Genomic DNA, 22,777 nt, shown 5'->3' with positions numbered 1-22,777 from the left:
CACCACATCCGGCAAATTTTTGTATTTTTAGTAGAGATGGAGTTTCACCATGTTGGCCAGGCTGGTCTCGAACTCCTGACCTAAGGAAGGTGATCCACCCACCTTGGCCTCCCAAAGTGCTGGGATTACAGATGTGAGCCACCACGCCTGGCCTATTTATTGTTTTTACAGACAGGGTCTTGCTCTGTCCCCCAGGCTGGAGTGCAGCGGGCGCATTGGCTCACGCCTGTAATCCCAGCACTTTGGGAGGCCGAGGTGGATGGATCATGAGGTCACGAGTTTGAGACCAGCCTGGCCAACATGGTGAAACCCCATCTCTACTAAAAATACAAAAATTAGCCAGGTGTGGTAGCAGGCGCTTGTAATCCCAGCTACTCGGGAGGCTGAGGCAGGATAATCGCTTGAACTCGGGAGGCAGAGGTTGCAGCGAGCCGAGATCATGCCACTGCACTCCAGCCTGGGTGACAGAGCGAGACTCTGTCTCAAAAAAAAAAAAAAAAAAAAAAGAAATCCTCCCGTTTTGGCCTCCCAAAACACTGGGATTACAGGTGCGTGCCACCACACTCAGCTAATTAAAAAAATTTTTTTACAGATGGAGTCTCGTTCTGTTGTCCAGGCTGGTCTCAAACTCCTGTTCTCAAGCGATCCTCCTGCCTCAGCCTCCGAAAATGTTAGGATTGCAGGTGCAAGCCACTGCACCTGGCCTCTATCTCTCTGTTTCTTGCTCTCTCCCCCTCTGTGTGTGTCTCTGACAGTCTGTGACTCTCTGTATCTTTCTGTGTGTCTCTCTCTGTGTCTCTTGGTCCATCTCATGCCCAGCTAATTTTTAAATTTTTTGTAGAGATGGGGTTTCACCATGTTGCCCAGGCTGGTCTTGAACTCCAGACCTCAGGTGATTCTCCTGCTTCGGCCTCCCAACGTGTTGGGATTACAGGCGTGAGCCACCGCGCCTGGCCCATGAGTGTGAATTTCTGCCTGTGTGTCTTTTTTTTTTTTTTTTTGAGATGAAGGCTTGCTCTGTCACCCAGGCTGGAGTGCAGTGGTGCTATCTGGGCTCACTGCAACCTCTGCCTCCTGGGTTCAAGCATCCCAGCATCCCGAGTAGCTGGGATTACAGGCGCCCGCCACCATGCCCGGCTAATTTTTGTATTTTTGGTAGAGATGGGGTTTCACCATGTTGGTCAGGCTGGTTTCGAACTCCTGACTTCATGATCTGCCTGCCTTGGCCTCCCAAAGTGCTGGGATTACAGGCATGAGCCACCACGCCCGGCCCATGGGTGTGAATTTCTGCCTGTGTGTGTCTTTTTAGCGTATGTGTGTCTCCATATCTGCCATCTGCAGGAGCACCTCAGTTTCATTATCTTGCTCCCCGTCTATTGGAGTGTATCTCTCTTCCTCTCTGTGTGCCTTTTTTGTTTATGTGTGTGTTTAGTGTGTGTCCATATTTTCCTGTTCTCTTTGTGTCTCTCTGCTCTCTGTGTCTCTCTCTTTTTCTTTCTGTTTTTTGAGACGGAGTCTCCCTCTGTCGCCCAGGCTGGAGTGCAGTGGTGCAATCTCGGCTCACTGCAACCTCTGCTTCTGAGGTTCAAACGATTCTCCTACCTCAGCCTCCCGAGTAGCTGGAATTACAGACGCATGCCACCATGCCAAGCTAATTTTGTATTTTTAATAGAGACGGGGTTTCACCATGTTGGCCAGGCTGGTCTTGAACTCCTGACCTTAGGTGATCCACCCGCCTCGGCCTCCCAAAGTGGTTGGATTACAGGCGTGAGCCACCTCGCCTGGCCCTATCTCTCTTCTCTTTCTCCCTCTCACTTTGTTTCTCTTCTCTCTCTCTCTCTCCCGCCTCCTTCCCCCAACTCCCCTCCCTCCCCCCCGCCCCCCTTCATAGCTGAGCCTGTCCGGCAGAGCGGCGGATGTACGGATGATTCAGTGGTTGGCAGGAAGCCCGCCCTGCCCACCCGTCAGTGTCAGTGGTGTTGGCATCAGCTCGGGCAGGTGTACGGGCTCAGGATGGGGCGGCCGCGGTGAGGAACCCTGGACTCTCAGGTAAGCCTTTCCCAGGGGTGCCTCAGTCCTCAGGCTGTTCCCCATCCCCCAGGAGCGCCTGGCCCCACTGGGTGGGGTGAGAAGAGGCCTGGATGCCTGGCACCCCCTCCCGTGGCCCCACTCCCACCTTGGCACCAGGCCCTGTGGCATTTCAGGGATCAGTTTTTTTCTGGGCTTCTGACCACTCTCTTGCCCTCACCTTCCCCTGTCCAGCTTGCGTAGTCTTGGGACATCCCAGGGTGGTCCCATCATTGCCAGAGACTGGTGAAGGGTGGCCGAGAGCCAAAACAGTGGCTGCCCTGGCCTGGGAGCCTCGGTTTCCTCATCCGTGAAATGGGACTGTAACCCCCTACACAGGTCGGGGAAAACGGTGAGATTACAGGCCAGGGCCCAGGTCCTGCCCCAGGTCAGGTGGAGAACCCCCACCGCCTCCCTGCCCAGCCCCCTACCTGGCCCTCAGCTCTGTCCCTGGGACCAGGGCTGCTCAGGCCCCTGCCGCACCCGCCCGCCTCCCTCTCTCCCTCCCAGCTAGCCTCGTTTGAAGCCCAGAGTTATTTGGAAAAAGCAACAGGACCAGCTGGGCACGGTGGCTCACACCTGTAATCCCAGCATTTGGGGAGGCCACAGCGGGAGGATCATTTGAAGTCAGGAGCTGGAGACCAGCCTGGGCAACATAGTGAGACTCCCATCTCTTTAAAAAATAAAAAAATAAAATAAAATTAAAAACTAAATGAAAAAAACCAACAGACCCCAGAGCAGAGTCCAGTGGATAAAGCCGTCCAGGGCTTCAAGCCAGGCTGCCCCCTCCCCAACCCCAGTGTCCCCAACCGCAGCTCAGCTCGGAGATGGCTGGGAGAACAGGGAGGGTGGTCTCGAGCGTCCTTCCGGGCGGGATTCAGACACTGTAGCTCCTCCAGCCCAGCCCCGAGAGCTTCCCCGAAGCCGGCTCTTGGCAATCTTTGTTCATATGAAAACTGCCCACTTCCCTTTAGTGCTATTTTGGCCTCTGCAGAACCGTGGTCTGTGGCAGCCCCCACTCTCCACCCCGCCCAGCGCTGCCAGCCCCTGGGGGCCTCAGAGGGCTCACCGTCCGCTCCCTCCACCTCAGCCCACCTGCTTTCAGAACCTGGATGGGAGAGTGAAAGTGAGAGTGAGACAGAGACACACACAGAGGGAGACAGAGACAGAGAGAGACAGAGACACAGAGACAGCACAGAATTTTTTTTTTTTTAAACGGAGTCTCACTCTGTCGCCCAGGCTGGAGTGCAGTGGCGCGATCTCGGCTCACTGCAAGCTCCGCCTCCCGGGTTCACGCCATTCTCCTGTCTCAGCCTCTCCGAGTAGCTGGGACTACAGGCGCCCGCCACCACGCCCAGCTAATTTTTGTATTTTTAGTAGAGACGGGGTTTCACCGTGGTCTCGATCTCTTGACCTCGTGATCTACCCGTCTCGGCCTCCCAAAGTGCTGGGATTACAAGCGTGAGCCACCGCGCCCGGCCTAATTTTTTATTTTTTATTTATTTTTTATTTTTGGAGACGGAGTCTCGCTCTGTCTCCCAGGCTCGGAGTGCAGTGGTGCGATCTCAGCTCACTGCAAGCTCCGCCTCCCGGGTTCATGCCATTCTCCTGCCTCAGCCTCCCGAGTAGCTGGGACTACAGGCACTCGCCACGACGACCGGCTAATTTTTTGTATTTTTAGTAGAGATGGGGTTTCGCCGTGTTAGCCAGGATGGCCTCAATCTCCTGACTTCGTGATCTGCCCGCCTCGGCCTCCCAAAGTGCTGGGATTACAGGTGTGAGCCACCGTGCCTGGCCTAATTTTTTATTTTTAGTAGAGACAGGGTTTCATCATGTTGGCCACGCTGGTCTTGAACTCCTGACCTCAGATGATTTGCCTGCCTCAGCCTCCCAAAGTGTTGGGATTACAGGTGTGAACCACTGCACCCGGCCAACAGCACAGGATGTATTCAGTCTGGGGGCAGACATACGACTGTTTGTTAAATTTTATTTAACAAACAGCCTGTCACCCAGGCTGGAGTTCAGTGGTGTGATCTTGGCTCACTGCAGCCTCCAACTCCTGGGCTCAAGCAATTCTCTTGCCTCAGTGTCCTGAGTAGCTGGAACCACAGGCATGTGCCACTGCGCCTGCCTAATTTTTTCATTTTTTTTGTAGAGACAGGGGCTTGTTACATTGTCCAGGCTGGTCTCGAACTCCTGGCCTCAAGCGATCCTCCTATCTTGGCCTCCCAGTGTTGAGATTACAGGCGTCAGCCACCACGCCCAGCCTGATCCCATTTTATTTATTTGTCTATTTATTTATTTAATTTATTATTATTATTATTTTTTGAGATGGAGCCTCTCTCTGTCTCCCATGCTGGAGTGCACTGGCGTGATCTCAGCTCACTGCAACTCACTGCCTCCTGGGTTCAAGTGATTCTCATGCCTCAGCCTCCCAAGTAGTTGGAATTATAGGCTTGCGCCACCACGCCTGGCTAATTTTTGTATTTTTCTAGTAGAAACATGGTTTCACCATGTTGGCCAAGCTGGTCTCAAACTCAAGTGATCCTCCTGTTCAGCCTCCCAAAGTATTGGGATTACAGGTGTGAGTCCCTGTACCTAGCCCGACCTCATTTTATAGATGAGAAAACTGAGGCGGGGGAGTCTCAGGCAGAGGCTAGATATGGTCCCATGAGCCCTCCCCCAAGACAAGGTGCTCCAACCTCACAAGCCTGAGATGAACTTGGGCCATGCTGGAGGGGTTGGGGGTACACCCTGGGTTGGGGGCACTGAGGCAAGGTGAGTTTCGGGGAGGGGGAAGGGCAGTGCCCAGGCGGGCCATGGGGAGGAGAGAGCAGAGCTTTCCTCAGACAACCTCCTGGGGTGACGTGGGTCGTGCCAGTCACATTGCTCAGAAATTCACTTGTTCCCACTGACTCACTTGGCTTTTGGGGAGAGGCCTGGTGGCTTCTCTGTGATGCGCCTCTGACTGTGGCTCAGGGCCGCATGGAGATTCCGTCATCTTACCGCAGGGATTTGGGAAGTCCAGACAGGTCCTGAGACTTGTCCAAAGCCACGCAGCTTTCAAGGAGGACAGCCCAGGTCCTGGTGGACCTCAGGGGGATCCCAAGGCAGGAGGTAGGCAGCCCGGAGCGCTTCCTTTATTATTATTATTATTATTATTATTGAGATATGGCGCAATCTCGGCTCACTGCAACCTCCACCTCCTGGGTTCAAGCAATTCTCTGCCTCAGCCTCCTGAGTAGCTGGGATTACAGGCACCCACCACCACACCCAGATAATTTTTTGTATTTTTTTTTTAGTAGAGACAGGGTTTCACCATCTTGGCCAGGCTGGTCTTGAACTCCTGACCTCATGATCCACCCACCTCAGCCTCCCAAAGTGTTGGGATTACAGGTGTGAGCCACCGTGCCCGGCCATTTTCTTTTCTTCTTTTTTTTTTTTCGAGATGGAGTGTCGCTCTGTTGCCCAGGCTGGAGTGCCGTGGCGTGATCTCGGCCCACTGCAACCTCTGCCTCCTAGGTTCAAGCGATTCTCTTGCCTCAGACTCCTGAGTAGCTGGGATTACAGGCGTGCGCCACCACACCCGGCTATTTTTGTATTTTTAGTGGAGATAGGGTTTTACCGTGTTGGTCAGGCTAGTCTCGAACTCCTGACCTCGTGATCTGCCCGCCTCGGCCTCCCAAAGTGCTGGGATCACAGGCATGAGCTACTGCACCCAGCTGGAACTTCTCCTTTTAAGTCCTGTTTACTGCTCCAAGCCTCACCTTCCCCAGCTGTGGGATGGGGAGAAGCCCTCCTCACTGGTGGCCAGGGTGGGAAGAACACGGGGGGTGGGGGAGAGTGGACACTCGGGAGTGTTGGCTCCACAAATGCCCGCCATGCCCCACCCCTTCAGAGACCCCACCACCCTCAACTCTGTCCCCAGCCATCTCCAGGGGGCCAGGTCTCCTTATTATTATTTTTTGAAACGGAGTCTCACTCTGTTGCCCAGGCTGGAGTGCAGTGGCATGATCTCAGCTCACTGCAGCCTTGATCTCCCTGGGCTCAAGCAATCCTCCTGCCTCAGCCTCCCAAGTAGCCAGGACCACAGGCATGCACTACCATGCCTGGATATATATATATCTGTATATATATATTTTTGTGTGTTTTTTTTATAGAGACGGAATTTCACCATATTGCCTAGGCTGGTCTCGATCTCTTGACCTCAAGTGATCCTCCCTGCCTCGGCCTCCCAAAGTGCTGGGATTATAGGCGTGAGCCACCGCGCCTGGCCCGGGTCTGTTGCTAGTTGCAACAGTTCTTGGAAGCCCACTCTAGAGGGCCACGCCTCCATTCACCAGGCCGCGGTGGGTGGTGTGCGTGTGTTTTGCTGAGGCCTGGTCATCACGCCGTGACTCCAAGGCTGGGACCGGCCACAGACCAAGAAGCCGGTCAGGTGCCAGCCAGAGATTCAGGGCTCCCTCCCCCCGAACATCCTGTCTTTAGCCCATCCTTGGAATCCCAGCTCATGTCATCCCAGCCACCTGCAGCAGTGCCCTAGGGTCCCATCCCTCTGTGGATCACCTTTCTCCACCACATGCTCTTGGGCCACCTCCTCCAAGAAGCCTTCCTGACCTCCCTCCTCCCAGCTCCCACCACAGGCAGAATCTGGGCTTGCAGTTGTTTCAGGAATGGAAGCCCCATTCCCAGGTCCTGGGGGGACCCCAAGGCAGGAGGTGGGCAGAGAGGGGTCCTGGGAAGCATGGAGGAGCCCTGAATTGCTCTGGGGTGGGCGAGGACTTCCGGGTGCTTCTGTGTGAGTGGTGGCCACAGACTGTCACCTCCAGGAGCCAGGGTGGGTTTACTGGAGGCAACCCACTGTGGGTTGATGGGCAGAGCCAGGGTTAGGGGCAGGACACTGGGGCCTGAATCCCATCTTTCCACTTAGCAGACATGAGCTCTGTGGCCTCAGTTTCTCGATTTGTGAAATGCGGTGAACATTGTCTTCAAAGGGCAGTTGTCTGGATTAAGCGAGGCTGTGTGTAGGGCTGTGTGCGTGCACATGGGGCTGTCTTGTGGGCCCCCAGAACCTTCCAGCACTTATCAAGGGTGAAGATGGCTCACCGGGCAGAGGTGTTGGTTTGGGGTCACATGGGGTGAACAGGACTGGTTTTGTCCTTGCCCAGTGCAGGAGCAGGGAGGGGAGGTGGTGTTTCCGCAGCCTGGGCTCAGGTATGGGGCTGTCCGAGCACAGTGGGGGTGTGGGGTAGGATTCCTGAAAACGGGGCCCCTAGCTCATGGGCACCTCCCATTTCAGCATCACAGGAGGCAACACCAGGAGCCAACATGAGCTCGGGGACTGAACTGCTGTGGCCCGGAGCAGCGTTGCTGGTGCTGTTGGGGGTGGCGGCCAGCCTGTGTGTGCGCTGCTCACGCCCAGGTAAGCGGGGGTCTCGGGGACGTGATGGGGAGAAGGTGTGGACGGTGCATCTCAGAGACCCTCGCAGGCCCAGACATGGCTGTGGTCAGAAGGGGCGGTCAGATGAACCTCGTGACGTGACCCCTGAACCCCTAAACTGCCCCCTGAAGACAATGGTCAGGTGCACCTGAGGGCTTTGGCTTTGCTGGGTCAACTGCGGTATCTTGGGCCAGAGAAATTGCCCTAGACGAGGGAGGGGAGGCGAGGTTGCCTGTGGCATCCACTTTTCTAGCCTCTCCCCTTCTAAAAAAGGGTGAGCAAATACCTTTTTTTTTTTTTTTTTTTTTTTGACAGAGTCTCGCTCTGGTCCCCCAGGCTGGAGGGCAGTGGTGCAATCTTGGTTCACTGCAACCTCCAACTCTCGGGTTGAAGCGATTCTCCTGCCTCAACCCCCTGAGTAGCTGGGACCTACAGGTGCCTGCCACCACGCCTGGCTAATTTTTGTGTTTTTAGTAGAGACGGGGTTTCCCCATGTTGGCCAAGCTGGTCACGAACTGCTGACCTCAGGTGATCCTCCCGCCTCGGCCTCCCAAAGTGCTGGAATTACAGGAGGGAGCCACCACACCTGGTCCCAAATACTCTTTAATATCAGGTGGCCGGTGATGATTGACAGTTTGGCCCCCAAGTCCTGTCTGAGTCCTGCTGGGAGACAAGACATGGCGGGGGGTGTCTGACCTCAGTTCACAGCTGCTCCCAGACCCTTTGCTAATCCTGGCCTGTTCTTGCAGGTGCAAAGAGGTCAGAGAAAATCTACCAGCAGAGAAGTCTGTGAGTTGCCTCGATGTCCCTAGCCTGGTGTATTCATGTGCCCTGGGCATGGGCGTCCCCAAGGGAATTCCTGGCACCCCGTCCTTCACCCCTTCACTCACACCTCCTCCTGCCAAGCTCTAGCGGGTCCCTAGCCATCAGAGAAGGGAGAGGAAGTGTCCAGGGCCTGTCCAGGCCCTGCTGCAGCTCGGGTTAGGGAGGGCTTTGGGAGGCGGGGATGCCTGGGCTGTGGGGCTAGCCACTCTTCAGCTTGCCTGTGAACCCCTCCAGAAGTCCAGGCATCTGGCCAGGCACGATGGTTCACGCCTGTTATCCCAGCACTTTGGGAGGCCAAGGCAGGTGGATCACCTGAGGTCAGGAGTTTGAGACCAGCCTGGCCAACACGGTGAAACCCCATTTCTACTAAAATACAAAAATGAGCCGGGCGTGGTGGTGGGTCCCTGTACTCCCAGCTACTCTGGAGGCTGAGGCAGGAAGATCACTTGAACCCGGGAGGTGGAGGTTGCAGAGAGCCGAGATTGTGCCACTGCATTCCAGCCTGGGCAAAAAAGCGAGATTCCATCTCAGAAAAGAAAAAAAGAAAAGAAAAAAAAAAAAATAGAAGTCCACCAGGTACCTGTGTCCTCAGCCTCCCTTTGACCCCAGTCCCCCGGGGCTAGTCCGCTTTCCCCCTGCAATGTAAGAGATAGAGACCCCGGCACAGGGTGAAATGTGAACGTTGTCGGAGACTCCCCTGGAAAAAGCTGCCGGAGCTCAGGGGAGGATGTGGGCAAGTCCCTCGGGGGACCAGGGAAGGACTGTGAGAAAGACCCAGGGAAGGGCAGTGGGTTCGACACTTCAGACTGGGGCTGAAACCCAGAAAAACCCGGGCACATGGGCAGTGGCCATGGGTGTCCTTTGATTAAGAGAATGGCTGTGGGCCCAGGAGACCTTGGAGGTCCATGTGCACCCCCGAGCAGTCATTCATGACCCACACACGCACACCCGCACACACATCCTTCCTCATTTCCTTTTGCAACTGAAAAACCACAGTGAGATTTGAAAATAGAATCTTCCTATCCTTGCTCATCATGGGCCGGGGTTAGACCTTTCTGGGTCTTTCTGGCCACGTGGCTTTCTGGCCTGCCTGCAACCTCCCCTGATGCCTCCCATGCCCTTGACTCCTCGGACACTTCCCCTCTCCCCTCTTCCCTCAGGTCCTGCCCACCCCCGGCCCCCTGATTGATCTTAGAGCCATAGATGGTCAGGGCCAGACTCAGCGTCCCCATGTGGGAGGTGGAGGGGAGCTGTTCGGTCCTCTCCCTGGAATGCCTGTGCCTGCCTCTCCATGTCACCTCGGTTGGGCTCAGTCCCACCAGCCTGCATGAAGTGACTGCTGTGAGCACAGGCTCCGTTCCTCTGTTGCTTCTCCCAGGAAGCCACGTCTGACTCTCTCCTGTGGATTTAGGGTCTCTCTCCTAAATCAGGTCATCCTGAGCCCCGTCTTCCAGGAGCTTGGAAGGCTGGGCCAGGTACCCATTCTGGTTCAGAGGAGGAGCCCCCAAACCTGCTTTAATAATGAGCTAATCCACCCCATCATCTGTAATGGCAGCTTCCATTTTCAAGAGCACCTCATGGTCCAAGATGGCAGCTGGGGTGCTGGCCCTCATCTCTGCATTCCCAGCAGCAGGAAGAAAGAATGAACAAGGATACAAAGGGTGTCCCCCAGTTGCCAGTGCCCCCATTTAAAAAGATTTATTGGAAATATCAACAACCTTGGCTTGAATCTCATAGACCAGAGCTTAATCCATAGCCACACTTTGGTGCAAGGAAGACTAGGAATAGTCTTTTATTTCTTTCTTTCTTTATTTAGAGATGGAGTCACATTTACTCTGTTGTTCAGGCTGGAGTGCAGTAGAACAATCTTGGCTCACTGCAACCTCTGCCCCCTGGCTTCAAGTGATCCTCCTGCCTCAGCCTCCCAAGTAGCTGGGATTACAGGCATGCGCCACCATGCCCAGCTAATTTTTGTATTTTTAGTAGAGACAGGGTTTCTCCATGTTGGTCAGGCTGGTCTTGAACTCCCGACCTCAGGTGATCCGCCTGCCTTGGCCTCCCAAAGCCCTGGGATTACAGGTGTGAGCCACCATGCCGGGCCTAGAGTGTGTGCTTTTTTAAGGAATTGCAAACACTCCCTGGGACCGGCAGGTGGGAGGCAGCCTCATTGTCACTCCTGGCTGAAATAATTTACCCCAAGTCACTGCTGGGTCCCTGAGCACCTGCCCTCATTCACCCTCATGCCCCGGAATCTCAGGGCTGCCTCCACAGCCCTGTCCACAGACCCCTCCTGACCCATCTCCAGGGGCCTGGGACCCCCCTGGCAGGATGTGGCCCTGTTGAGGCCACGTCGGCGATGGGTCTGGCTGAGAGCCGGGCTCCAGCCCAGGGCCGTGTGTGAGGGGTGGGCACCCAGTGCACGGAGGGGCCAGAGAATGGGGGTAGCAGGGGGAGCCGTGAGAATGAGGCCTGAAAGGGCAGCAGTTCCTCCCCACTGTCGCCCTGGTCCGTCCCTCCGCTTTCCCTCCTCATCCCTGCCTGTCCCTCTCCTGTCCCTGTGTTCTTGTGGGAGCTGTGGGAGGCCAGGCCCAGGCTCAGCACAGCCCATGCATTTCCAGGCGTGAGGACCAACAGAGCTTTACGGGGTCCCGGACCTACTCCTGTGAGTCTCCAAGGGTCCCCGGGTTGGGCTCTGGGTTGGGGGTGTCCCTATCAAGTTATCTCGGTCCCCATTGCCCTGAGACCGTGGCCAGGCCTGATGTGGGGAGATGATGGGGTGAGGGGGTTGGGCTAGCCTGGGGGCCCAGCCAACACCCCACTTCTTGCCCTTTGCAGTGGTCGGGCAGGCATGGCCAGGACCCCTGGCGGACATGGCACTCACAAGGTAGGTCACAGCCCCCCCAGGAAGTGACAAGAAGGAAAGTCCTGGAGGTCTCCACCTGGTAAGCCCAGGTCAAGACCTCCCTCCCTCCCTCCCCGGGTCCCAGAGCTCCAGGGTTCGGCTATGAAGGCCCCACCAGGGGCATGGGGGGATGTGTCCTGGGGGGCCTCTCCCCTATGGCCCCTCCTTTAATCCCCTCCTTCCCCCTCCCTGCAGGAAGGACAAGCTGTTGCAATTCTCCCCCAGCCTGGAGGGTGAGTGGCACAGGGCAGGGACAGGCCTAGCCAAGCTGGGACTAAGACAGGCGAAAACCCCCTGTGACAGGTGTCGAGCAGTGGGGGCTGCAGGGCCAGGCGAGGCCTCCCCAGGAGAGACACACAGACTGGGGCAGGGCGGGCTCCTGGAATCGGCCTGGCAGGGGGAGGGTGCACACTCGCACATGCCCCACTGAGGGGACAGGGAGCACTGCAAAGGCTCAGACACGGGAAATAGCTCGCCCTGCCTTGGGCTGCAGCGCCCGAGCTGGGTGGAAAGCAGGGGCCAGGGGAGAGAGCAATGAGCTGGGTCTTTCTTCCAGATCCAGCATCTTCCAGGTACCAGAACTTCAGCAAAGGTAGGTGGGCTCCTGGAGAAAGGGGGAGGCCATGGTGGGGGCCACAGCCCAGGGGCTCAGGCCTGATTCTCGCTTCCTCCTGCAGGAAGCAGACACGGGTCGGAGGAAGCCTACATGTGAGTGACCTTGGTCCTGTCCCCCCTGCCCCGCCTCTCCCCCTGCCCCACCTACCTTCCACAGCCCTGGGCTTCCTGGTCCAGGAACCACCTCTTGCACTAGAATGAGGCATCCAGGTTCCCCCCTTCTCCTAGCAGGCAGGCATTGGGCGACACTGTTGTCTCTTAGGTAACCCTGGCTTTGAGGGACTGGATTTGGCCCTGCTCTGGGACACGGAGTGTCAGGGGCAGGGGATGGAGACTCATTCAGCATCACCCAAAGACAAGCTACAGGACACCTAGAATCCCTCGGGGGTGTTGCATCATCTCGCAGATGGGCAAACTATGGGGAATAGCCTAAGGTCACAGAGCAAGGTGGCTCGTCAGGTGTGGTGGCTCATGCCTGTAATCCCAGGACTTTGGGAGGCCAAAGCAGGCAGATCACCTGAGGCCAGGAGTTCGAGACCAGCCTGGCCAACATGGTGAAACCTCATCTCTACTAAAAATAAAAAAATTAGCCAGGCATGATGGTGCATGCCTGTAATTCCAGCTACTCGGGAGACTTATGCAGGAGAATCGCTTGAACCTGGGAGGCTGAGGTTGCAGTGAGCCGAGATCATGCCACTGCACTCCAGCCTGGGCGACAGAGACTCTGTCTCAAAAAAAAAAAAAAAAAAAAAAAGTGGCTCCAGCCAGGCGGCCGCCTCCTCCAGCCCCCGGTGGCTCAGGGGTCCCAGGAAGTGGGGGTGGAGGAGTCAGAGAGGAGATCCTGGCAGACCCCCATGGCCCCCAAGAGGAGCAATGGTGGGAGCAGCCCTGGCCTCACCGCCCCCTTATGGAGCCCACAACCCGACCTCCAGCCTGCCCTGAAACCTGTGTTGTGTATGTTCTCTTGACCAGAGACCCCATTGCCATGGAGCATTACAACTGGGGGCGGTTCTCGAAGCTCCCGGAAGGTGAGGCGAAGGACAAAGCTGGTGGTGGGGGAGGAAGTGGTGTGGGAGCTCAAGGCAGAAGCCACACCTCCAGGCAGGAGAGGAGGCTGGGCCTGGGTTCGGGTAAATTGGCAGAGCCAGATGGGTGGACAGAAGGAGGCTGGTGCTGCAGGCGGGGGCCAAGGAGGAATAGGGGGCGGGCGGGTCGGCGCGGGAGAGCTGTGGGCACAGGGCGTGGGAGGGAGGAGTGGGCCACAGGGCAGGGAACTAGAGGGCTGGCTTGGGGAGGTCAGGGGAGGCCAGGTCCTCATCAACGAGGACTGAGCATCTTCTCCTGACCCCAGAAGGTACCTGGGATGGTGATCCCTGCAGGTTCTAAGGCCACCAGAACCTTGGTCCCTGAATGCCTTTGCTTTATAGAAAGGGCAACTGAGAGGCTGGGTGTGGTGGCTCATGCCTGTAATCCCAGCACTTTGGGAGGCCAAGGTGGGTGGATCACCTGAGGTCAGGAGTTCAAGACCAGTGTGGCCAACATGGTGAAACCCCGTCTCTACAAAAATACCAAAAAAAAAAAAAAAATCAGTCAGGCATGGTGGCACATGCTTGTAATCCCAGCTACTTGGGAGGCTGAGACAGGAGAATTGCTTGAACCCGGGAGGCGGAGGCTGCAGTGAGCTGAGATCACGACATTGCACTCCAGCCTGGGCAACAGAGCAAGACTCCATCTCAAAAACAAAAAAAAACAAAATCCCTCCAAAAAAGGGCAACCGAGGACTCAGGGTGGGCGGTGCCTGTTGAGAGGTGCATGGGCCTGGGGTTTGAATCCAGCTCCACGACCTGGCTCCTGCCTGGACCATACTGGGTAGGACCATGGTGTTGGGGGTCCTCTTCTGTCCCCCACCACTGCCACCTCCAATTTTTTTTTTTTTTTTTTTGAGACAGAGCCTTGCTCTGTCACCTAGGTTGAGTGCAATGGCATGATCTTGGCTCACTGCAACCTCCGCCTCCCGGGTTCAAGTGATTTTCCTGCCTCAGCCTCCCGAGTAGCTGGGATTACAGGCGCCTGCCACCATGCCTGGCTAATTTTTTGTATTTTTAGTAGAGACAGGGTTTCACCATATTGGCCAGGCTGGTCTTGAACTCCTGACCTCAGGTGATCCGCTCGCCTTGGCCTCCCAAAGTGCTGGGATTACAGGCGTGACCCACCCCGCCAGGCTGGCAGTGCTCATTTCTTTGGACCCCCAATATCACTGATGGATTTTGGGTGGGGCATTGGTCAGAGCCCAGCTTCCCCATTACAGGGCCAAGATGGGGTGCCAGGTGCTGATGTGCCACACTCAGCCTGGGTCCCCGAGCAAAGCGTCCCCAGCCTGCCCTGCCCTATCTGGAAGAGTCCAGCCCCCTCCTGGCAGTGGCTCTAGGGAGAGCTCCTGATTATAGAGATGAGCCCCTGAGGCTGCCCCTGCCTCCCTCCCTCCCTCCCTCCAGCCACCCATCGTGTGCCTGAATTGCAGCCCCCCCCAGAGTACGCCCTCCAGAGTGCATTTGGAGGGGATCTCAGAAGACAGAGAAGGAGGCTGGACACAGTGACTCACACCTGTAATCCCAGCATTTTGGGAAGATCGCCTAAGCTTAGGGGTTCCAGACCAGCCTGCGCAACACAGCGAGATCCTCTCTACAAACAATTTTAAGTTAGCTGGGCGTGGTGGTGCATGCCTGTAGTTCCAGCAACTCAGGAGTCTGCAGGTTAGGAGGATCGTTTGAGCCAGGAGTTGGAGGCTGCAGTGAGCGGACTTTGCCAATGCTCTCCAGCCTGGGTGACAGAGCGAGACCGTCTCAACAAGAAACAAAGAAGACAGAGAAGGAGCTCAGGGCTCAGGGAAGAGCCTGCAGGGGCACCAGGCCAGCGCCCCTTAGGAAGCTCATCCAGAAGAAGGCTTGAGGTCCCGGGGGACCCAGAGGGCTAGGGCTTGGCAGAAAAGGTCCCCTGCAAAGGGAAGGCAGGACAGAGAGGGAGGACGAGCCCGGCCTTGCAGGGTCTGCCCACACCCCCGTGCCCGCTCCTCTCTCTCCTGCAGATGATGATGCCAATTCCTACGAGAATGTGCTCATTTGCAAGCAGAAAACCAGAAAGACAGGTGAGGCTGCCCAGCCAGAGGCAGGCTGGGGCTGGGAGCAGCAGGCCTCCTTGGCCAGGTGCCCCTGCACTCCCCAGTGCTCAGAGGCTGCCCCCACTTTGAAGCCCGAAGGCTCTCAGATCCCCGGGTACCTTTGGGTAGAGCCTTGCCCCTACTATCCTCAGAGGAGGCTCTATTGGCTCCTGGCACCTCTGTGGGACTGAGCCAAGGGGGGCCTATTCTCCCTCTCGGCAGGTGCCCAGCAGGAGGGCATAGGTGGCCTCTGCAGAGGGGACCACAGCCTGTCGCTGGCCCTGAAGACTGGCCCCATTTCCGGTCTCTGTCCCTCTGCCTCCCCGGAAGAAGATGAGGAATCTGAGGATTATCAGAACTCAGCATCTATCCATCAGTGGCGCGAGTCCAGGAAGGTCATGGGTAGGTGGCCGGGAGAAGAGGCAGGGTTGTCCACTTAGGGCAGGCTTGAGGGACTGGCCTGGAAGGGCAGGCTGAAAGTGGGCTTCCCTCCAGCCAGTCCAGCTAACCCCGCAGTGATGCCTGGGTGCAGGAGCAGCTGCAGAGACCTTGAACCACAAAGGACGGCCCTCGGCAGCCGCCCAGCCTCCAGGGTGGGGTCAGGTCCTCCCGGGCAGGCCGCCCCGTCCAGCTGCATGCGTGGAGTAACGCATTCACCTGCTCTCACAGCAGGACGATCTCCAGCAAATCCCAGAGACGGGACAGACACACACAGCCAGGACCTGTCGGGCGTGGCATTTCCCGCAGGCTGTTTTGTGGAGTCTGGGGGTCTGAGTCTGGGGGAGCAGTCATGGGTGTCTCCATGTGAACCACTCGATGACCTGTCTGCCCGCTGGTCCGCAGGGCAACTCCAGAAAGAAGCATCCCCTGGCCCGGTGGGAAGCCCAGACGAGGAGGAGGACGGGGAACCGGATTATGTGAATGGGGAGGTGGCGGCCACAGAAGCCTAGGGCAGACCAAGAAGAAAGGTACAGCCCCTGCTCTCCAGCTGCCGTGGGCCAAGGATTGGAGGTCTTGCCAGGCTGCAGGACCCCCAATCCAAGGGAACAGCCGAGAGTGTGGGTGGAGGGGCCATGTTGGGGGCTGCACAGTGCACCCATGGGTGCTCCAAGAGGGCAGCTTGGCGACTCTGTTCCTCTGTTCTGGCCAAGGGCGTCAGGCAGGGAATTCTGGTGACTTCAGGGGCAAAGGAGTGGGCACCAGGTGGGTCTCCCAACTCCACTGCATCCTCCTGGCTGTGACCTTGGACCAAGTGACAACCTCCCAGAACTTAGTTCCTCACTTGGTGCCCACTTCTCAGACAAGACATCGCACACACAGCTGGGCACGGTGGCTCACGCCTGTAATCCCAGCACTTTGGGAGGCCGAGGCAGGCAGATCACCTGAGGTCATAAGTTCGAGACTAGCCTGGCCAACATGGTGAAACTTCATCTCTACTAAAAACACAAGAAATTAGCCAGGCATGGTGGTGGGCGCCTGTAGTCCCAGTTACTTGGGAGGCTGAGGCAGGAGAATCATTTGAACCCTGAAGGCGGAGGTTGCAGTGAGTTGAGATCACATGCACTCCACCCTGGGCGACAGAGCGAGATCCCGTCTCAATAAATAAATAAAAAAACAGACATCGCACACAAAGCCTCAGCCCAGCAGGCACTCGGTCAATGCTGGAAACAGACAGGAGGCAGGGACATTAGGAAATATAACAGTGGTTGAGACACACTGAGGGGCCACCGCAGGCCAGTGAGATGGTGTGATGCTAAGCGCTCACACGTGCACCATCTCTTAGCACCCAAAGCCACAGAGCAGTTAAGCCACCTGCCCAAGGTCACATCTTGAAGTAAGGGGAGGAGGAGATGGAAGCCTCAGTGGTCAGACATCAGACATCAAAGCCCAGGCTAGGTCTACCGCTTGGGAAGCAGGATGGACCCCCAGAGGGCCTTGAAGGCTGCCCAAAGTCCCCATCTGGGAGACCCAGGCCGTCATCTCAGCGAGCAGGCTGGAGGGTGGAAACCACAGTGAACCTGGGTGGTCAAGAGTCAGCCCCAGAGGCAGGTGCAGGAGTTTGAGCCAAGTGTGCAGAGCCCCACATCATTCATTCAACCAGTATCCACTGGGCCCCTGTTATGGGCAAGTCCTGCTCTAGGTGCTGGGAACACCGACATAAAGAACAGGAAACCCCTGACCCCTTAGAACTTACATTCTGGTGGGAAAGAGAAAACAGACAGGGCTGGACACAGTGGTCACGCCTATAAATCCCAGCACTTCGGGAGGCTGAGGCGGGAGGATCCTTTGAGCCTCTGAGTTTGAGGCCAGCCTGGGCAACATAGCAAGACCTCTGTCGGCCGGGCGCGGTGGCTCACGCCTGTAATCCCAGCACTTTGGGAGGCCAAGGCGGGCGGATTACGAGGTCAGGAGATCGAGACCATCCTGGCTAACACAGTGAAACCCCGTCTCTACTAAAAATACAAAAAATTAGCCGGGAGTGGTGGCGGGCTCCTGTAGTCCCAGCTACGCGGGAGGCTGAGGCAGGAGAATGGCGTGAACCCGGGAAGCGGAGCTTGCAGTGAGCCGAGACTGCGCCACTGCACTCCAGCCTGGGCAACCGAGCGAGACTCCGTCTCAAAAAAAAAAAAAAAAAAAAAGACCTCTGTCTCTACAAAAACTTTTTTTTTTTTTTTTTTTTTTTGAGACAGAGTATCACTGTCACTCAGGCTGGAGTGCAGTGACGCAATCTCGGCTCACTGCAACCTCCACCTCCTGGGTTCAAGCGATTCTCGTGCCTCAGCCTTCCAAGTAGCTGGGATTACAGGCACACGCCACCATGTTCAGCCTCTACAAAAACATTTAAAATTACCCAGGCATGGTGGTGGATGCCCTAGAGTCCCACTGACTCGGGAGGCTGAGGTGGGAAGATCACTTGAGCCTGGGAGGTCAAGGTTGCAATGAGCCATGGTCGCTGCAGTGAGCTGTGGTCGTGCCACTGCACTCAAGCCTGGGCAACAGAACAAGACCCCGTCTCAAAAAAACAAAAAATTTAAAAATTAGCTGGGCATAGTGGTGTGCATCTGTAGTCCCAGCTACTTGGGAGGCTAAGGCAGGAGGATCGCTTGAGCCCAGGAGTTCAAGGCTACAGTGAGCTATGATTGTACCACTGTACTCCAGCCAGGATGAGAGTGAGACCCTGTCAAAAAAAAAAACAGAACAAGAAAACAGATAAAAAGACATGGCATGTTCACTGGTGGTAAGTCTGGCAGAGAGAAACAAAACAGGGAAGCGGGGCAGGAAGTAGTGTGGGGGTTGTGAGCAAGATGGGGTGTTGCAGTTTAAGGAAGGAGGCTAGGGAAGCCTTTCAGAGCTCCCTTCCTCACCGCATCTGGGGGAAGGACATCCAGGCAGAGGGGACAACGGAGGCCCCAGGGTGGAGTGAGCTCCACAGGTCTGAGCAAAGCCAGGGGCCAGGGAGGAGCGGGTGAGGGGAAACTAGTGGAGGTCGAGGCCGGAGGTGGGGAGGCTGACCAGGCAGGGCCAGCACTTGGGGTTTTACTGCATGAGATGGGAGGGAGGGAGGGAGATAGAAAGGTTGTTTTTTCTTTTTTTTTTTTTTTTTTTTTTTGAGACGGAGTCTTGCTCTGTCCCCCAGGCTGGAGTGCAGTGGCACGATCTCGGCTCACAGCAAGCTCCGCCTCCCGGGTTCACCCCATTCTCCTGCCTCAGCCTCCCGAGTAGCTGGGACTACAGGCGCCCACCAACACGTCCGGCTAATTTTTTGTATTTTTAGTAGAGACGGGGGTTTCACCGTGTTAGCCAGGATGGTCTCGATCTCCTGACCTCGTGATCCGCCCGCCTCGGCCTCCCAAAGTGCTGGGATTACAGGCTTGAGCCACTGCGCCCGGCCTTTCTTTTTTTTTTCGTTCCTGTTGCCCAGGCTGAAGTGCAATGGTGCAATGTTGGCTCACTGCAAACTCCGCCTCCTGGGTTCAAGCGATGCTCCTGCCTCAGCCTCCCAAGTAGCTGGGATTACAGGTGTCTGCCACCACACCCTGCTAATTTGTATTTATTTTATTTTGTTATTTGAGAGGGAGTCTCGCTCTGTCACCCAGGCTGGAGTGCAGTGGCGTGATCTCAGCTCACTGCAACCTCTGCCTCCTGGGTTCAGGTTTCTCCTGCCTCAGCCTCCCGAGTAGCTGGGATTACAGGCACACGCCACCACGCCTGGCTAATTTTTGTATGTTTAGTAGAGATGGGGTTTCACCATGTTGGCCAGGCTGGTCTCGATCTCCTGACCTCGTGATCCGCCCACCTCAGCCTCCCCAAGTGCTGGGATTACAGGCATGAGCCACCATGCCTGGCTAATGGGAAGGTTTTGTACAAAAGACTGGCTGGATGTTTCTAATTCAATTTCTCTGGCTGTTGGGTAGACAAATGGGTACTGGGAGAGTGGTACAGGAAGTCCAGGAAGGACCTAGGCACTGGTGCCATCTGGGCCAGGGGTGGCAGCAGTGGAGACAGGGGTAGGCAACATGGTGAAATGCCGTCTCTACATAATACACAAAAATTTGCCAGGTGTAGTGGCGCACACATGTAGTCCCAGCTACTTGGAGGCTGAGGTGGGAGGATAGCTTGAGTCTAGGAGGTTGAGCTGCTGTGTGAGCTGTGATTGCAACACTGCACTCCAGCCTGGGCCACAGAGCAAGACCCTGTCTCAAAACAAAAACAAAAAGAAGAGGCCAGACGCAGTGGCTCACGCCTGTAATCCCAGCACTTTGGGAGGCTGAGGCGGGCGGATCACAAGGTCAGGAGATCGAGACCATCCTGGCTAACACGGTGAAACCCCATCTCTACTAAAAATACACACACACAAAAAAAAATTAGCCAGGCGTGGTGGGGGGCACCTGTAGTCCCAGCGCCACTGCACTCCAGCCTGGGTGACAGAGTGAGACTCCATCTCAAACAAAAAAAAACAAAGAAGAAAGAAAAAAAGAAAAAGAAAAGAAACCCAGTTGATTGGTTGATGTGTGGCTTCTGTTCTCAGCCAGGAGGCAGGCTCAATGCTGTCCCCAAACCAGTGATTATGGTTCTCAGGAACAAAATACTGATCAAGGCAAACCTCCTTCTACAAACTTTCCTCTTCATTTAAGGAGCCAAGGCGAAGAGGGACCACTGTGCTCACGGACCCGTCGCTGCTTCCAAGGACCATTTCCCAGAGCTACTCAACTTTTAAGCCCCTGCCATGGTTGCTCCCGGAAGGAGAACCCGCCACCCTGAGGACCACCTGGCCAAGCGTGCACAGCCCGGGAAAGGACAGTTACCCATGGGAGCTGCAGCCCCGTCACCAAGCCCTCTCCCCACCCGGGCTTTGTGGGGCAGGCACCTGGTACCGAGGGTAACCCGGCTCCTGGTATGGACAGATGCGCAGGATTTAGGATAAGCTGTTGTCCAGTCCCCATAACAAAACTACTGTCCAACACTGGTATCTGTGTCCTTTTGTGCTACGAATTTGGATTCCTAATTGCTATTGTTGGTTGCTGGGGTTTTAAATGATTGATAAGCTTCTACAGTTAACTTACAGAGGGGGAGCCATATTTAATATTCTGGATTTCAGAGTAGAGATTTCTGTGTTGTCTCCTAGAAAGCATTACATGTAGTTTATTTCAGCATCCTGGTTGGGTGGGGCCCTAGCTCTCTTCCCCTTTGGTGGGACCTCTCCTTTCTTTGGGCTTCAGTTCACTCAGGAAGAAATGAGGCTATCGCCATCTTTATGCGCTTCCAGTGGAAATGTCACTTGCTACAGACAATAGTGCGTGAGAGTCTAGAGAAGTAGTGACTAGAACAGGGCCGAGTAGGTCCCCTCCATGGCCCTGAATCCTCTGTTCCAGGGCTGGCCTCTGCAGAGCTGATTAGACAGTGTTGTGACTGTCTCATGGGAAGAGCTGGGGCCCGGAGGGACCTTGAGTCAGAAATGCCACCAGAAAAAGTATCTCCTTCAACCAAAACATCTCAATAAAACCATTTTAGTTGAAAAGCAGTGATTATCCTGTATCTCCTTTCCCCTGCTTCAGGTAAAAAACCTTTTATAAAAATACAAAAATTAGCCGGGCCTGGTGGTGCATGCCTGCAGTCTCAACTACTTGGGAGGCTGAGGCAGGAAAATCGCTTGAACTCAGAAGGTTGCAGTGAACTATGATTGTACCGCTGCACTCCAGCCTGGGCAAAAGAGGGAGACCTTGTCTCAAAAAACATAACAAAACACGGCCGGGCGCGGTGGCTCACGCCTGTAATCCCAGCACTTTGGGAGGCTGAGGTGGGTGGATCACGAGGTCAGGAGATCGAAACCATCCCGACTAACACGGTGAAACCCCGTCTCTAATAAAAATACAAAAAAATTAGCCAGGCGTGGTGGCGGGTGCCTGTAGTCCCAGCTACTCAGGAGGCTGAGGCAGGAGAATGGCGTGAACCTGGGAGGCAGAGCTTGCAGTGAGCCGAGATTGCGCCACCGCACTCCAGCCTGGGCAAAAGAGGGAGACCTTGTCTCAAAAAACATAACCAAACACAAAAAGCCTTAAGGGAATGGCAGCCACAGCTCTTGTTTAATAAAAAGGAACCCTGAGAGCGTCAGGGCTGTGGATGGGATCTTAGTTCCCAAGTCCAGCCGTCTTTCTGGGATGGCCCAGGGACTCTTCCCATGAGAAGAAATTAATGCGACAAGTTAGGAAATCAGAAGAAACATCTAGAACCCAACTACCGCCCGCCTGTTACTTCACACCCTGAAGTCCTGACTGTACAACCTCAGGGACAAGTTTCTCTTCCTTTTTTTTTGTACGAGTCTTGCTCTGTTACCCAGGCTGGAGTGCAATGGCACCATCTTGCCTCACTACAATCTCCGCCTCCTGGGTTCAAGCAATTCTCCTGCCTCAGCCTCCTGAGTAGCTGGGATTACAGGCATGCGCCACCATGCCCAGCTAATTTCGTATTTTAGTAGAGACGGGATTTCTCCGTGTTGGCCAGGCTGGCCTCAAACCCCCTGATCTCATATGATCCGCCCGCCTCGGCCTCCCAAAGTGCTGGGATTACAGGCGTGAGCCACCGTGCCCAAATGGGCCAGGCATGATGGCTCACACCTGTAATGCCAGCACTTAGGAGGCTGAGGTGGGAGGATCACTTGAGGCCAGGAGTTCAAGACCAGTCCCAGCAATATAGTGAGACCTCACTTCTACAAAAAATTTAAAAATTAACTGGGCATCGTGGTACATGCCTGTAGTCCCAGCTACTCGGGAGGGTGAGGTAGGAGGATCACTTGAGCCCAAGAGGTTGAGGCTGCAGTGAGCCAAGATTGGCCCACTACACTCTAGCCTGGGCGACAGAACGAGACTCAATCTCAAAAATAAAAACAAAACAAAAAGGGAAAAAAATAGTATCTTACCAAAAAAAAAAAAAAAAAAAAAAAAAAAGGCAATTCTACAAATTAGTAGGAAATTCTCTGGGGAATTCTAAAGCAAGCGCAGAGTATGGTCTAGAACACAGGAAGGGCGTCACGGTGTTTTCCTGAGGGCTGGGCTGCGTCTCTCCACTCTGCTGCCCTCTCTGAGAGGCTCACCACCTGGCCATTCTAAGAAGTCAGTCTAAATAGGAAAGACAGCAAACCCTGCCCTCGCCCTGGGGAAGTGGCGCCTTCAGGCTTCTAGAAGAACCGAGATGAGCTTGTGGGTCTACTATCTAATCGCCTTTTCTACTTGTAGGCTGCCAAGGCCAGTAGAGACAGGAAGCTGGTTTTTCT

General features: G+C 55.5%; 1 protein-coding gene across 6 annotated transcripts; it reads left to right on the top strand.

The window, feature by feature from the left end:
* The first annotated feature begins 1,880 nt into the window (after nucleotides 1-1,880).
* On the top strand, nucleotides 1,881-21,025 carry LAT2 (linker for activation of T cells family member 2). Of its 6 annotated transcripts, none has more exons than XM_063646410.1 (13): nucleotides 1,881-2,049; nucleotides 7,367-7,489; nucleotides 8,257-8,296; nucleotides 10,951-10,994; nucleotides 11,168-11,216; nucleotides 11,430-11,566; nucleotides 11,791-11,826; nucleotides 11,912-11,942; nucleotides 12,822-12,877; nucleotides 14,935-14,994; nucleotides 15,229-15,408; nucleotides 15,676-15,974; nucleotides 20,142-21,025. In XM_063646410.1, exons 2-12 carry the CDS (start codon nucleotides 7,396-7,398, stop codon nucleotides 15,954-15,956), a joined length of 1,008 nt encoding a protein of 335 aa, XP_063502480.1. In that variant the 5' UTR covers nucleotides 1,881-2,049; nucleotides 7,367-7,395; the 3' UTR covers nucleotides 15,957-15,974; nucleotides 20,142-21,025. The 6 variants fall into 6 exon arrangements, with proteins under 6 accessions (XP_063502480.1, XP_063502482.1, XP_063502481.1 ...); XM_063646411.1 differs by having other exon boundaries at nucleotides 1,883-2,049; nucleotides 11,430-11,467; XM_063646413.1 differs by having other exon boundaries at nucleotides 1,885-2,049; nucleotides 15,850-15,974.
* The last annotated feature ends 1,752 nt before the right edge of the window (nucleotides 21,026-22,777 follow it).

Source organism: Symphalangus syndactylus, chromosome 9 (genome assembly GCF_028878055.3).
Source record: "Symphalangus syndactylus isolate Jambi chromosome 9, NHGRI_mSymSyn1-v2.1_pri, whole genome shotgun sequence".
NCBI classification, from domain to species: Eukaryota; Metazoa; Chordata; class Mammalia; order Primates; family Hylobatidae; genus Symphalangus; species Symphalangus syndactylus.
The sequence above is the reverse complement of the archived record's forward strand: the minus strand, read 5'-3'. Positions and strand labels throughout refer to the sequence as shown.